The following is a 16,147-nucleotide window of genomic DNA, read 5'->3' on the forward strand; positions in this document are numbered from 1 at the left end:
GACTACCTGAAACTAAACCATATGACTAAGAGCATTGTCTAGACACTCCTTGAACTCTGACAGGCTCTGTGTCATGACCACTTCCCTGGGGAGCCTGTTCCAGTGACCGACCATTCTCTCAGTGAATAACCTTTTCATAATGTCCAGTATGAACAACTTCTGATGCAACTTCATTCTATTCCCTTGTGTCCTATCACTTGTCCCCAGAGAGAGGAGATCAGCACCTCTCCCTCTGCTGCCCGCCTTGAGGAAGGTGTAGACTGCGATGAGATCACCTTCTCTTCTCTCAGCTGAACAGAACAAGTGACCTCAGCCACTCCTTGTAAATCTTGTCCTCAAGACCTTTCACCATCTTGGTCACCCTCCTCTGGACACACTCTAATAGTCTAATGTCCTTATATTGAGGCACCCAAAACTGCACACAATACTTGAGGTGGGGCAGCACCAGTGCAGTTATGCTCTGCTTGATGCACCCCAGGACACAATTGGCCCTTTTGGTTGGCAGGGCACACTGTTGACTCACTGTTGTTCAACTTGCCACTGCAACCTGCTGAGAATGGTCCTGAGAAAAAAAATACAGCTCATTCTGTTGACCATTTTGCTGATCTGTGTTCTGTGGCTTATATGCACACACTTCTATTTGTACCAACCTTAATATTTAGAATCATAGAATAATTTGGTTTGGAAGGGACTTTTAAAGGTCGTCTAGTCCAACCCCCCCTGCAAGGAGCAGGGACATTTTCAGCTAGATCAGGTTGCTCAGAGCCTCATCCAACCTGGCCTTGAATGTTTCCAGCGATGGGGCATCTACCACCTCTCTGAGCAACCTGTTCCAGTGTTCCACCACTCTCATTGTAAAAAATATTGTCCTTATGTCCAGTCTAAATCTGCCTCCTATTTCAAAACCATTACCACCTCATCCTATCACAATAGGCCCTGCTAAAGAGTTTCTCCCTATCTTTCTTATCAGACCCCTTTAGGTACTGGAAGGCCACTATAAATAAAGTCTTTCCAGAGCCTTCTCTTCTCCAGAGTGAACAGCCCCAACTCTCTCAGCCTGTCCTCATAGGAGAGGTGCTCCAGCCCTCTTATCATCTTTGTGGCCCTCCTCTGGACTCACTCCAACAGGTCCGTGTCCTTCTTATGTTATGTCTTTAGCTTATGACCAAAGCAGAGTGTTCTGTCAAAACACCTGTAGGAAAAATGGAAAAAGGAAGGGAATAATTTATCATGAATACTGATGGTTGGTATGGTAGTGTGTAATAGGCTTACATTTTTTACAAAAAAGGATACAGGTTAGATAATGGGAAGATTTTTCTAATTGTGGGAATAACAAAACAATGGTAACACAGAATGATATAACATTTTTTGAGTTACCCTTACCTCAAGTTTTGTGCACACAAGTTATAATTTTAAATTCAGAAAAAGAGATTCTGGCATGACAAAGATTTACTAAATTCATCTTCATTGCTGCTTTATGCTGAAAATACTTGAGGCAAATGTTGGATGGATTTTTTTTTTTCTTACTCTTCAATATATTTATATTTGAGAGGAAGCAAAATAATGATTGATTAAAATAGCTTGTTGCAGGTGATCATTCAAAGAATCTGCATAGCTTTTACATTTTGTATGAAGTCCTGAAATACTTTATTCTTTTTGATCTGTAAGTGTTTGCTTTTTTTTTTCACGTACACAGTCCTTCATGTCCTTGGTGTCCTTTTTTTTTTGTACTAAAATCATTCAGGGAATAATAGTGACCAAAACCATCCAAATTCAGTTCTCATCAATTTTTAGATTGGTTTTGAATAATTTTCAATATTTTGAAAGCAACTTTCTGAACCATCTTGCATCCATCTATTTTTAGCAGTTGTGGGGATGATAAATCACTTGATGACATTTTAAGGCTATGTCTATACTAATCAACTAAAAAGCACTGGAGAATGCTTTTGGAACTTGAACCTTAATTATCCATAGTGCTAATTTGTTAGAATAGACACACATATGCTTTTAGCCTGTGCAAAATTGCACTTTACTGAACAATTTCTGAGAGACAGCAAGAGATTGCATCCAGTTAGATAGTTGAGAACTCAAGAATAAAAGAAACCAGACGGGTTTAGTAAGGCAAGTCATAATGGTTACAAAGCTCATCTTCCCTTTTTCATCATGGGGTAGACGGAGCGGCACATCGTGGGGAAGCTGGGTGCAAGCATTCTCCAGCTGTTCAGAACTTGAGTGTCTAGCAGGCATCCCTGCACCTCTTGGGCCTGACATCTCTGCCTGTTTTTGAAGGCAATGGCAATGTTTGGTCTCATATCAGGTGGCTCCAGATCTTTGTCCCTATCCTCCCCAAGTTATTTTGGGATGCATTTTATATAGATGAGTGCCAGAATACTCAAAATATATTGGATTCTTTAGATAGTTGCTTGTTCTTATGATAGGTAAGGCTTTCTTGCTGCTCCAGCTATGTTCTGTAACTGTAGTTCCCCGTCAGCTCGCCAGCAGCACACATCCAACTCTCCCCAATCTCTTGCCCACACACCAATGCTAAGGCTTCAGGCTTATCCATACCAACATGTTAACCACCTGTTGCAGCAGGAATCATGCCCAAAAGTAGTTCTGATCTTGTTACGCTGCGTGGAAGTAGCTGAATCCAGTAGTAAGCATGTAGACTCTTCAGTGCCTGTAATCCTTAGTGGTGCAAAATAGTCATGGACATATTTAATTTACTAATATGATCTTAAATCCATAAATGCAATTAAATTAAAAAAAAACCCAAACAATTTTGACAGTCTTTATGAACACTTTTGATGTAAAAAGTAGCTAATACTTGTCAGAATGCTATTAGTGGACATTTGACTTCAGGTGTAGGCAACTGTATTAGCAGTCTCACACCTGAACATAGTGTCTCCAGAGCTACGTGTGATAGCTCCTGCTTTATTTATTCTCTTAAAACTTAAGATATTTGGAAATACGTTCCCATATTGTTTGGGAGTGAAAAAAAACCTCATATTTTTTCATTACTTTTGTTTACTCAAAGATAAATTGGGGGAATTATGAAATACTGTTTCAGAAATAATTAATGCCCAGACCTTGTGAAATATACTGATAGCTAACCCAAATAGAATTCGGCAAGCAAACCTCACGTGGCTTCACAGCTTGTTCATTGATGGATGTGTTTTTAATGAGTTCCTACCAAAGAAGAAGATTTCACTAGAGTAAATTGAAGATTAGAGTGAGGCCTGATGAAGGCTAGTTTGTCTTAAATAATTCAGCAGACACTTAAAATGATCAATTCCATATTCAGCTGGTGGTTTCACCTGTATGTTCTCATTGAGGATAACTCAGAATATATTAATGTTTTTCGTGGTTGTCTGGAAAATACCATATTATCACTATGTCTGCCTTTTCTAATACGTGATGCTTGGGCACAGCCATGCCTAGGGATGTTTCAGGTTATTTAAAATCCTGAAGTGGTGAGGTGCATCTGTGCTGTGAGATATTTTGATTGTGTTAATTTCTGTCTGTAAACCTTACCTTCTTCTATTGTCCTCTAGAAGTCGTGTATCTGCTGCTCTGCCTTGTTAGTGTTCTCCATCAGTAATTTCAGTCTTTCCAGGAGTGTTGCCAAATATTACAAATATTAACCTTGTGCTATATGCCATCTATGACAGTTACAAATCTTTATGACAAATTGCAGTCAAGTTACTTGTTGTTGTTTAGGAGGAGAACATCCTTAACTCCTGTAATGTTGGTGTCTTTCAAACCATGAACGTGGATAGAGTGGAGAACCAGGCTCCAGAAATATCCTCTCAAAGTAGCCATCATGATCTGCACAGATCTGAGTGTTTGCAATCGGCATTGAGTTGTACTGTCCTCTGTATCACTGAAAGATTGAGGAATGTTCCTGTAAAGGATCCAGTACCAGCAGGTCTCATTCTTATCTCTGTTCAGTTCCAGTAAAACTATTGTGGGTAGCTAACTGAAAGAATAGCTTAAAATATTTGTCTTATTGTTGGCTGATATTAATTCAGATGGGTGGAAGTGTTTGGTTGTTTCTTCTAGCACACACGTAGGCTCTCTCTTTCAGTTTTTCTTCTTGGCAGATATCTCTACAACTTCAGATCAATGAGGTTGTTTGTCTGAGGGATCCTAATTTTTTGTCTCCAGCCATTTGCTTTGCGGATTCCTCCAAATGTCTCAAGAGCCTGTCCTGAATCTGATTTGATGCTTTTGCTTCGCTAGAAATATAAGCAATCCTCTAATGTTCACATTGTGTTTTGAACATCTAAAGAAAAACACTTCTGTTTTGAGTAAGGACCATGATCAGAACAGGATCCTGCCATTTTAACTCTCAGCCACTTAAAGGGTTTCTTGGAATTAAGCCACCTATATTGAGTGAGGTATCCAAATTACTGGCTAATGTAGAGCAGCTGTGCTGAAAGAATCTTGAGGCTTGTCAGTACCTTTTAGATCCCCGGAGCTTGAAATGACTGTGCAGATATTTCACCTCTTCCAGCTTCAGACTTTACAGGTCAACGGAGCTCCTATGGAGCCCAAGTGCTTTAGGATTTTACTTTCCCTGTGATCATTTTGTAGAACTGGGGCACTTTCTCCCAGATATGCAAGCTGTCTTCTACAGCATTCACTTATGTGACACTTCATGTCAGATTGTTTTTGCCAGAGATTATCTGTGGATCCAAATACACTAAATAGCCATATAGATAAAAATTCCACAGTCATTATTGAATTCTCTATTGACAGGACTACAGAAGATCTACAGTGGAGTGCTCTTTCCTTACCAGTACTGTCATCATCATAGACATACCTTTCTACTTAGGTGATTAACTTTGACACCTTGTTGGGTCAGTAGAGAAGGTTATGCTAAATATGAATGTGCTAGAGATCTGAGCTTTTTTTTTTAAACAAGTCTTCTCTGTCACATCCAAGACAACATAATCAGCTGCTATTGTGGTCTGTTACCACTGTATATTGCGTAAATGATTACATAGCATCAAATTACACTTTTATTTTGGAGTTGTTATAGTGGTTCAAGCTGATGGAAAGTACTAAGCCTGCTGTCATGGTTTTCAGACATTCTCATCCAGACCTTGATCATCTGTCCATACCTTCACAGCCTGTATGTTGGAAGACTCAAAGTAGTAGTGTAGGCTTATTTTCCACTAGGAGGTGGATTGTGGTAGTAGCCAGACAGAAGGTGAGGCATTTATTTTAGAGGTAAGCTAATCAGATTTTTCCATCTGAAATACAGCTAAATCTGTTTTTCTTTTAGAAACTTTTCTTCATTTGGTTTGATATTATATTATTCTATTTTAAATTCCTCAATGACTTCTGCACTTGACTCCTGGTGTAAATTTATGTTTGCTATTTGGCTGAATTAGAAGTTTTACGGAGGATTTTTACCTGTATTAAACTCTTGATTTACTTTCCCATGAGGAAAGCTCTTCTGTCTAGTGGCATCTGTTCCATATGTACTTTTTAATGAAAATAGCTTTCCTGACATCTGTTAGGTCTGCTAAAAATATAAGAATTTGGGAAATTCAGACCCTCCCACTCTTGGATGATTCCTTTTTAGGACAATACCGTTGTCTAAATTCAACTTGGAGAAACAAAACCTGTCTCTGTGTTCCATTCTGATTAAGATATTAGTAAATCTAATTGTGTTTTTTTTTGATAATACAAAAAAAACCACCTTTCCTTTCCTAGTAGAACATGCCTATCTGTTAATTTCAGCATGAGGACTGTAAACTCAGCTTATTTTGACAGCTGTGTTGTAGCCCTCATTGGCAATTTGGATGTATTTCGTAAGACAGGTGACTTCTGGAGTATTTCTGAAATCTGCAGACTGGCCTTGCCAGTCCATCTTTATTGAACATAATGCTGTCAAAAACAATACCAGGGATTTTCTGCACTCTACATCATTGTACTGTCATCCACAAGCGAAGATAAGGTTACCTGTGTGCAGCTAAGAGTTGTTGTCCATGTGTTGCTTACAGTACACTCCCTTCTCTTCTGTCTTGAATGTCCTTTACGAAAATCTTGAATTTGCAAGAAATTGAGTCAAGGGTGCAAATTCAAGCTGCTTATACTTCAAGCTGGAGAAACAGAGTAGCAGGATATGCCCTCTATCAGTGCTAGTAAGGCTGAAAAGTCATCAGCTCAATTGTTTGTGTGTACACATATCCACATTGTAAGTATGAAGACTTTCTGGTTTCTCGTAAGTAATTTTCAGTTATCAATTCTTGCCTTTTTTATAATTTATTTGGAAAAAAACATTGTGTCGAAGGTGAAGAAAGATGTACTATTTCCACATAGCCATAAAAACATCTTGGGGAAAAATACTATTCCATTGTCGTGGTTTGACTTCCCATACATTGAAATAATGTTTGATTGTTCCAGAATGCTAGTGGTCTTCACTAAGATTTGAGTATGTTGACTGCCCATTTCAAATTCAGCATGATGTTCTTGTTTAAACATGTGATAAAAGGTCTATTAAGATATCAGTTCTTCCCTACTTGACATTTTTTTCTGCTTTTCAAGTGCCTGAGTCTAAAGCTAAGTGTTAGGAATTCACACTTTTTACCTATGCACTCTGTAGAGTTCACTGACGCTGCAGTGATGAAACCCACACATGTTCCACAGGGGATACCCTTCCAGTTTACTCTTTTAGTCAGCTTGGCTGTAACTGATGTTTTACTTTTTGGATTGGAACACTTTCAGGTGGTTTGACAGGCACGGCACTGTTGATCCTTTAAGGAAGGTATATTGTGAAATTGAAACCCTTGCAGCGTTTTTCTCTACACGCTTGTGGTAAGAATGAATCACATTCAGAGATCAAAATGTAATGTCAGTGTAACTTCTGAGACGTGTTCCTTTACTTGACATCAACAAAGCAGACAGTGAAAGCACACGTTTACCAGATGGCACACTCTTGCAGGTGCCTTCTGATTTATGCTGTATTTGAAACAAAAACCTCTCTTTGCTGTTGGATAAAGAGCTATGAGAGCTACTACCAGTCAGCTCAACTCAGTTGTCAATTCCTATTTGGACTTGCACATAGTGAGAATATTCTTGTGGACTATTACTTGAAAAATAGAACAATTTGTTATCCATACACTGAGTTCCCTGACATGCTGTTGTGGTTTTGTTTAGTGAGGGGGGGCCTAAGGTGGTAGCTTCTGTAGGAAACTGCTAGAAGTTGCTCCCCTTTGTTCAGTGGACTTGGCCGGGCCTAGGGCAGACCCGCTGCTGGCCAAGGCCGAGCTGAGTGGTAGCAGAATGTTCCGTGATAACGCCTCTGCGATAACGTATTTAAGAAGGGAAAAACAGAAAAAAAAAGAGAGAAGAGAAGATGTGAAGAAGCTGAGTGGGGGCAGAGGTGCAGAGGGGGAGGCGCAGGCCTCATGGGCCTTGCAGGCCTCACCCTCTGGCCTCTTGCCAGGCAGCCAACTGGGCCTGACTCGGCCCAGCCTGGCCTGGCTGCAAGAAGTGGAGAGGAGATGAAGTGGATGATGTGAAGAGATCCTGAGAGAAGTCTGCCTGCCTGTTGTGAAGAACTTTTCTTGTGAGAGGAATGGCTGTAGACGCCAAGGTCAGTTCAGAAGGAGGGGGAGGAGTAATGCCGCTCCTGGCCAAGATTCCCCTGCAGCCTGTGGTGACGACCATGGTGGAGCAGGTTGTGCCCCTGCAGCCCATGGAGGTCCACAGAGGGGCAGAGATCCACTTGGAGCCTGTGAAGGACCCCACATCGGGGGAGGTGGATGCCTGAAGGCGGCTGTGGCCCATGGAGGGCCCACTGGGACAGCTGTTCTGGAGAGACTGCACCCCACGCCGGAGGAGTTTCACGAAGGCCTGTGGCTTATGGGTGGGACCCCACAACGGAGCAGGGGAGGAATGTGAGGAGTTCTTTCCCCGAGCATGAAGCAGCAGCGTCAAACAACGTGTGATGAACTGACTGCAACCCCCATTCCCTCTTCCCACCTGTGCCGCTCGGGAGGGGAAGGTAGTAGAGATAATGTTAAGCTTGGGAAGAGGGAGGGGTGGAGGGAGGTTATCATGTTCTCTATCTCATTATCCTGCTGTTTTTAGTAATAAATGGTTTTCCCCAAGTTGAGTCTGTTTTGCCTGTGACGGTAACTTTAAGGATTTCTCCCTGTCCTTATCTCAAACCTCGAGCCGTTTTTCCTTGTATTATCTCTCCCTGTTCTCTCGGAGGGTGGGGGGAGTGAGAGAGAGACTGCATAGTCTGGTCCTGATCCGGGCTGAACTATGACAACATGCGTCGTCTACTCACTCTTTAGTTTTCTACTTCAACTTCTTTTTTAGTTGTTTGGATTGTCTGTTTTCAGGATTTTACTATAAGGACATAATTAGAAGTATGTACTTATATGCTGAGTATAAAAAAGCATAGGGCACGAACACAAGCCTCTCAACATCGCATCACTTAAATTCTTAGCGTCTCTTGTGATAAGGTGTATGGTTTTCACAGTTTGAATATATTTGTAGAGTACATGTCACAAAGGAAGCCATAGATTGCTAAGGGAACTCTCAATCTCCTCCATTCTCAATTATTGACTTAGCAAACAGGTAAACAAATAGTACCAACAACATGCATTGTACATGAACTATGGATTTCAGAGTGTTTAAAAAGCAATAATAAAAAAACCCCAGTGGCATTTCTTTTGCATTTCTGGCATGTGCTTCTGTTTGTGATTTTTTACATTATATATTTCTGCATTCATCCTTAAGACTTACCTACCGAACTTTTTAGTTCTGACGAAAACTTTGCATCTTTTATGCATATGTGCTTGCTCGTGTGTGTCCAACACATCTTAGTGGTCTAAAGTACTTGATTATTTCATTTTCAAGAATCTGCCTGTCTGAAAAGCCAAGAGTCAACAAGTGACGCATTATCTGCTGATTCTGTGGTATCTTGAGTTTGGTATCATTTAAAATCAATGCAACTTACACTTTATTTTGTTAATTCTCATGGTTTCATATTAATGATCGTCTCTGTTGTACCCTGAGTAGGGACAAATATTAAAAATCTGGGTAATTTAAATGGAGTTTTGTGTATTTCTAGTCTAATCTCAAATTTTTCCTGAACGGAGAACAAAACTTAAAATTAAGAATATTCTTCTCAGTATACTGAGAAATAGTAGTACACATAGAAATCTAGCAGGTGAATTGTTTGAGGAAAAGCAGTTAATACTTATTCTTCCTGATGGAACTGGGAGAATGACTTTGACACTTCTGTCTGTTTAGTACCTTAATATTCTTTTAGATATTTATTCCTAAATTAACTGTAAAGTTGTAAGAGCACTATGCTCATTTTAGGTGGGTTTTAGATATTTCTATTTCAGTGTGAAATGGCCAATTTAAATTCAAGCCCCATTATCCTTACTTACCCTTTCTTAAGGAAGAATTTTACCACGCTATTGGATGATATTAGTGTATGATGAGTACAGAATATCTGCCTGAAGTTCATACTGAGCTAACGTTCAAATTATATACATTTTAGTGTTTTACTTTAGGACCAGGCTGGAGGCAGTCTGTGGTCTAAAGCTCAGCAGTGGAGTTGATTTTCAACCTAGTTTCATCTGAAAGACATCCTGTTTGTGTGCTCTGCTCTGTGATGCAAACCGAAGTGTGATTGGTGGAAAGTATGGCTTATTTTGCTTCAAGATTTCTTGAACTAAAATGTCAATGTTTTATTTACTTCAGTGGGACATCATCAGGTGGTTGTATTGCTGGGCAGGCATTGCTGAAGTGGCTTAGTAGCATAAAATGTTAACTCTACCTGCTTTTATTTTCTACTGCTGTCAAAGTAAAACCAATAAAATAGACTGTAAATTCCATCCTCTTATGCTTCTGTGTCAAACCTTTTGGATTAGACAGCCTTCAGTATCAGTTTAAGATAACTTGTTTGACTTTACACTGAAATGGACGAAGAGTGTCACCATTATCCTTTTCGGTGAGTCTATTGTGGGATAATCAGCACCAAACAGCTTGTGAACTGTCAGAGCTATTTTCACATTGATAGACTAGATATGGGTTGAGAAATGTTCCGTAAAACCTTAAGTATCACCGTGGTTTGGAGGGGAATATTTCCAATTTAAAGGCAAACTTTTAAGGCCACTATATGAATCCTATACTTTGTAGGACAAGTGCCAATATCATTGCTTCTTTTCTTGCATTGAAAGTACTGATAGCTGGAAACCATAACATATGTTCTTTATTTAACACACAATGAAACAAAAACTAGTTTAGGATTTTAGAAATTCTCAAGGCATTATTCGCTTGAACCTTATTTTGAGAAGGCAAAGCATAAGCATTGGGAAGGAGGTCTTGGAGAATTCGTCAAATTGGTGAGACAACAGGGATAGGGAAAAATGAGGGAAGAAGCTCATGGAAGAACTTGAGACTACTGTTTTTCTCGAGCAAACACAACCACAGAGCAGGGAGGAAAAAATGATTTCTGCTATGGAAGAAGGAAAAAGCAAGGAAAGTATAATCCCTGATAGGGACAAAAGGATCAAGAATGGAAAACAAAGCTCCTGGGATTGTATGTGATGCCAAGCCTGAAAAAATGTTTGAAGATTTCTGTGATAGAGTTGGAAGGATGAGTAGTACATTGGAAACTTGGGAGATGGAGAAATTTAACTTACTGAATGCACTCTGTATTCCTTGATTTAAAGAAGCAATACAATTTGCAGTCTTGTTTTTTGAATTTAGAAAATAACATGCAAAGTATCTCTGCAGTGGGAATTCAGTGACCTAAGTCATGTGGGAAAATTGAAACTTCTGTTGCAAATCCCCGACCAGTAAACCACAGAGAAAGCCAAGTCTTTTGCATATCATCTACAGAAGCTACTGTTTTCCTGGGAGCGTTCTGCTTTATCTAGTTAACTGTTAAGGTCCAGGAGCATAGTAGGGTATGAATACTGGTATATATTAATGCATGCTATATTAAGTGTTTCATAGCTGAGATTTTTAAAAAAATGTTGTTTTCCTAGAATTTTATAGTAAGCTCTTATTGAAATTTGCTTTTAAATATTTGCACCAGAAAATGAGGTTTGACTTGCTTTGGTATGTCCTGAGTTATACAAAATTTGTGAACAACTTTTCTTACTTTGCAACTACTGGGTCATAAACTTGGATTAGTTTTATAGGATTTGGTATATGAGAAGACAGACGTGATATATGATGACACTTTATCTTTTATTGCTTACACATACTAGTTATTGGGAAAGGATGGGGGCAGTTCGTATTAACCGCAAGATGGGATTTCAGTTGCTTTCCCAAGTGTCTCTCATTCATTCGTTCATTTGCTATCAGTTATAGCAGATATATTGCTTCTTAAAGCCTGTCACACCAATAAATCATTTCAGACTGTATGCGTTTGTACAGTGCCAAACTGTAGCATGAATTTTAAAGGAAATCTCCTATTTTCTTTTCAATCAGATGAGCAACGTGAAGAGACTACGGCCACGGCTCAGTGCTATTCTTTTTAAGCTTCAGTTTGAGGAACAGGTGAACAACATCAAACCTGACATCATGGCTGTCAGTGCTGCCTGTGAAGAGATAAAGAAGAGTAAAAGCTTCAGCAAGCTGCTGGAACTAGTATTGTTAATGGGAAACTACATGAATGCTGGTTCTCGGAATGCACAGACCTTTGGATATAATCTCAGCTCCCTATGTAAAGTGAGTTTTGAAATGTCCATGTTGAGTATTACATACACTTTTAAAATTTGTTTTATTATGCTTCTTGAATACCTTGTTTTGATGTTTTCCCTGCAGTTAATTCTTTGGTTTTGTCTTTTTTTTTTAATTTTTTAAAAATTTTTTTTTTAATTTCTTAACATCGGTTGATGGTTTGGGAAATACATCTAATCTATGTACAGTCATCTTGAGACTGGCATGCATTTAAACTTTTAGAAGATTCCGTATTGAGAGAATAATAAAAAAACCCACAAACTAAAGAAGGTTATGGAAGGACTGTATCACTGTGATCTTAGTAATGTTGTAGTATTACATGTCTGAGCACTTTTAAGACTGTCACATTTTAATCTTCTCTAATGCAGTTATGTTTTCTGTTTTACATAAACTTTCTTCTTATCTGATTCTCTTTGTTGCTCAGTCGCTCAGTTCCCTGTTGTTCTAATTTTCCTTACTTTTTAATTCTTTCAACTTTTATATAAGATATATACAGGAAGATTATACTTTCCTGAATGTTAATTTTTAATCAATTGTCTTCGTCTTTTTTTAGTGTTGTTATTTTTTCCTGTGCCCTCTAGGAGGTCACAGCAAAATCTGCACAGAGTGCACATGTATATGATCATCCTTAAGAGAAAGGGATTATTTGGAAGTTTGTATGTACTCTTTGTTTTCTCTCAGTTTCTTTATCTTTTTACACAGTAAGGAAGATACAGTATGTTAACTTCTACATTCTTTAAAATAATCATACTTGTTCTGCCATATTTCAGAAGAATTCTTTCACTGTGGTTCTCAAGTGTTGAATACGATACCTAAAACTTAAATATTAATAGAAAGTAAGTTAAATACCTTTGCTAGGCTAAAGTAAACATTTAAGCATGCATCAGCCACCTGGAGAAATACAGCATAGATGAAATTATGAGTTAAATGTACAATTTGTTGAGAAACGTATTCAGGAGGAAGACCCTAAAGGTTCTATCTCCAGTTGGATGTATTTGCTTCTTAAGTATGATTTTACAAGAATCTATCCTAGGTCTGGTTATATTCACTGTATTTTTAATGCACAAAGCAACAAAAAAAAAGAAATATGAAAACAATACGAAGGTAATTTTTACAGGCACTTTGCAGAGTAGAATCAAAATTCAAAAATTATCTTGGAGAAATAATTTAAGATATATAAGATGAAAATTTTTAAGATTGCCATGAAGTACTACATGTAGGAAAGGGAACTGATGTGTGCAGAAAATGAAAGTAAGGAGTTAATGGCTAGGCAAAATTCCAGAAAATGGGCTTTAAGTCCCAGCTAACTCTACAGTGCTCTGGCATTAAATACATTTGATAATCTAGGATCTAATAGTTCCTTAGACTTGCACACTCACAGCTTATTTAGCTTTAAAAGAGTTCACAACGTTCTGTTGCAGAGGAAAAAAAGTCTCTTTTAGTGGATCTTCTATGTATTGTAGAGATGGTAATTATCTACTGCTTACTTGGTGTTAATAAGGTTTTAAGTGAAGTCTTATCTGAATTACTGCATAAAATATATAGATTGACTGGTGAGCATCCAGATGATAGTAATATGTAACATTTGTAAACTGAGAAGTAAGCATTTGGGTGTGTCTACTTTAGAAAAGAAAGGAGAGGAACATAAGGAAGACATAACAGTGTCCTGTTGTTATTAATTTATCATAAATAAGGCATTTGAACATTTGTTTTCTACATAGCTAAGGTAGGAGATTGAATAATTGGCTTTGTTGGTAATAAAAGAAGTTTGCTTAAAAGTTACAAAAGCTTTCTAACTGCAAAGATAGTTAAGAAGATTATGGAAAGCTTTTGATATCCAGATATACTAATAATTCTCAAAGAGTCTCCGTGAGACCAAGTGAAGAGCTAAAATAAATAATATTTATTGAGTATTTAGTTAACTAGCTGGGAAGTGTGTTCGTGTTTCTTACAGTCACAGAATAATTCAGGCGGGAAGGGATGTCAGTAAGCATGTAGTCCAGCCTTCTGCTCAAGAGAAATGCTGATTACTACCAATAGTCTGTAGGTGAAGTAGATACAAAGCTATAAGGATCAAAAAAGGTAATTTGCTCCTTATTATCAAGATGCTTAGTACAGTATAATTTTGAAATTGTGTCATATTATGTGATTAGAAGTGGTGATACTAGTTTACTCCTTTCAGGACTTCATTAATTTGTGCATAAAGATATATCCTAGTACTCAATATGTTTCATTTACATAAGAAATGTGCAAGTAAAAAAAAACAAGTTCCAGTGACAAAGATTTCGTAAGTATTTGTTTTGGCGTTACTTTAGATTGCTAGTTTGTAAATAACAGACCATGGTGCTTAAAAACTGTTCTAAGAGGAGGATAATGGAACCTTAATGGTAGTTGAATATGAGTGTGTTCATGTCCCTGTCCATAGCACAAGGGTTGGACTAGATGATCTTTAGGTCCCTTCTAAGCCAAACCATTCTATGATTAGGAAAGAAAGACCAACTATTATAGATATTGCTGGGAGGCAGAGCAACTATGGCCACTTTAGAGATAGTCCGTAAAATTTGAGATCTCTGCCACTAGACATCCTAGGACAAGAGCAACCTACTTGTTCTTTTGAAGTTTGACAGATTTTTAGAGAGAATTCCGGAAACCGGGGGTTTGCATTGACTGTTATGCCTTTTCAGTGTATTAATACTATAGTATCATCTGAGAACATTATGTTTTTATATCGTCCCAGACAAATACTGAAAAAGACCCAAGTATTCAGCACATTTTCTTCCTTTATGGTATGTGGTGACATTCCAATATATCAGCAGATTTGATGGAGAATTGAGATCTGATTTCTATTACAATTTTTCTTGCTTGCTTCAGTATTAAACAGCTGAGTTTTAGAGGTAACTCTGGACTGTCTGGTCCAATGTGTATCAGGCTACTTGTCACCAATTCCTATTTCACCTCATCCAACTGTGGCCTCATTTAGGAAGTCCGTGAGTGCCAAGCCTTCACTGGTTGTGAAATTGTGTCTTACACAGATCACTTTGTCTGGAAACACAGAGGTAAAACTATGTATATGTAATTTTGGGGATTTTCTTAACTATGTGTAGTGTTTTGGTTAATGCTTCATCTCCTCTGTTCTGAGAATAATAAACTGGCTCAACTGTTAAAAATATTATCATTAAAACAGGAAAAAAAAAATACCAAACCAGTATTCCATCAAGGCCCAAAACTAGAAAGCTGCAAATTGCAGACTGCTTGGTGGTCTGCACAGCAGTTTTCAGTAAGAGTTCCGATACCGTTAGAAATTTGCAGTGACTTCTGTCTTTCAAAGATGTTGGTTTCTGTAATATTTGAATAATATACAATTTATCTGCTCTTCTTCAATGGTGCCCAGCTACGCATAGGGAACTATATGAACTGTCCGCTTTGCAGAAGACAATTCCGTATCTTGCCTTCTCCCTGCATCGTGTAGAATTGAACCATAATAGTTTTTCTGCATCAGAGAACATGAGTACATATTCTCAGAAGAGAGATATAATATTGGTATGCTAATACTCAATCATTTATTAAATACTCATATATTAAAATTATATGCATGTTTATAACACTGGTTTATTTTTAAAACTAACTTTTATCTACATGTGTTTTAAGCAGTGTCATGTAGAAGTTTTGGGTGGTGTTTCAGTTATTGAGACATTCCATTCCCAGTGCAGTAGAAGTAACTTATTTTATTACACTGCATACAGTAATGACCCTAGAATATATTTTTTTTTTGTTTTGATATATATGTGTTCCATTTTCTGTTTATTTTGAAAGTTATGTCTCACATTATTATTAATCCACTCTTCTGAAGGAGAACATGTTCATTATGGAAGAGTACATCTCATCATATTTATTAAGATAATATGATTTTGATCTTTGAAAATAATCACTGACTTTTTACAGTGGACTATGAAATATCAACCTCATTGATAACCAGCATCCAAAATTCTCCATTTTAATTTACATACAGCATGGGAAAAGCAAACCGTATACTCTAATTTGTTTTTAAAATCGGATCAATAAAATGCCCTTTAAGTGATCTCTGAGGATACAGGGAAGCACAAGAAGTATGAAAAAAAATTTCTTTATAACAAATTTGTAACCATGGGAAAACAATGGTGGAATATATTAAAAAAAAAAAGGATATCTATACTTAAATTGGGATTGATCTTGCCCTCGGTTCCTTATTCAGAAGTAATCCCCATATATAGGTCTGTGTCTGCATTTGAATCCTCTTTGAAAAGGAAGGTAATTTTTCCTTTCTACCTGTTTGCTGTAGATACTTTTATGCTGTTGAGCATTGCTGGTCACTTGTATTTTTTATGGTAAGCAAACTACAGAACAGTCTTGAAGTTGAAACAAACTAACATGAGTT

At 37.8% G+C, this 16,147-nt stretch overlaps 1 protein-coding gene across 1 annotated transcript in view; it reads left to right on the forward strand.

The window, feature by feature from the left end:
* Positions 1 to 16,147, forward strand: part of DIAPH3 (diaphanous related formin 3) — a 256,760-nt gene that overhangs the window by 126,651 nt on the left and 113,962 nt on the right. The window contains exon 22 of the mRNA XM_086771793.1: positions 11,482 to 11,721. Within this exon, the coding sequence (XP_086627919.1) occupies positions 11,482 to 11,721 (240 nt within the window). The remainder of the gene's footprint in view (positions 1 to 11,481; positions 11,722 to 16,147) is intronic.

The sequence above is a fragment of the Chlamydotis macqueenii genome, chromosome 1 (assembly GCF_036417535.1).
Source record: "Chlamydotis macqueenii isolate bChlMac1 chromosome 1, bChlMac1.mat, whole genome shotgun sequence".
Taxonomy (NCBI): Eukaryota; Metazoa; Chordata; class Aves; order Otidiformes; family Otididae; genus Chlamydotis; species Chlamydotis macqueenii.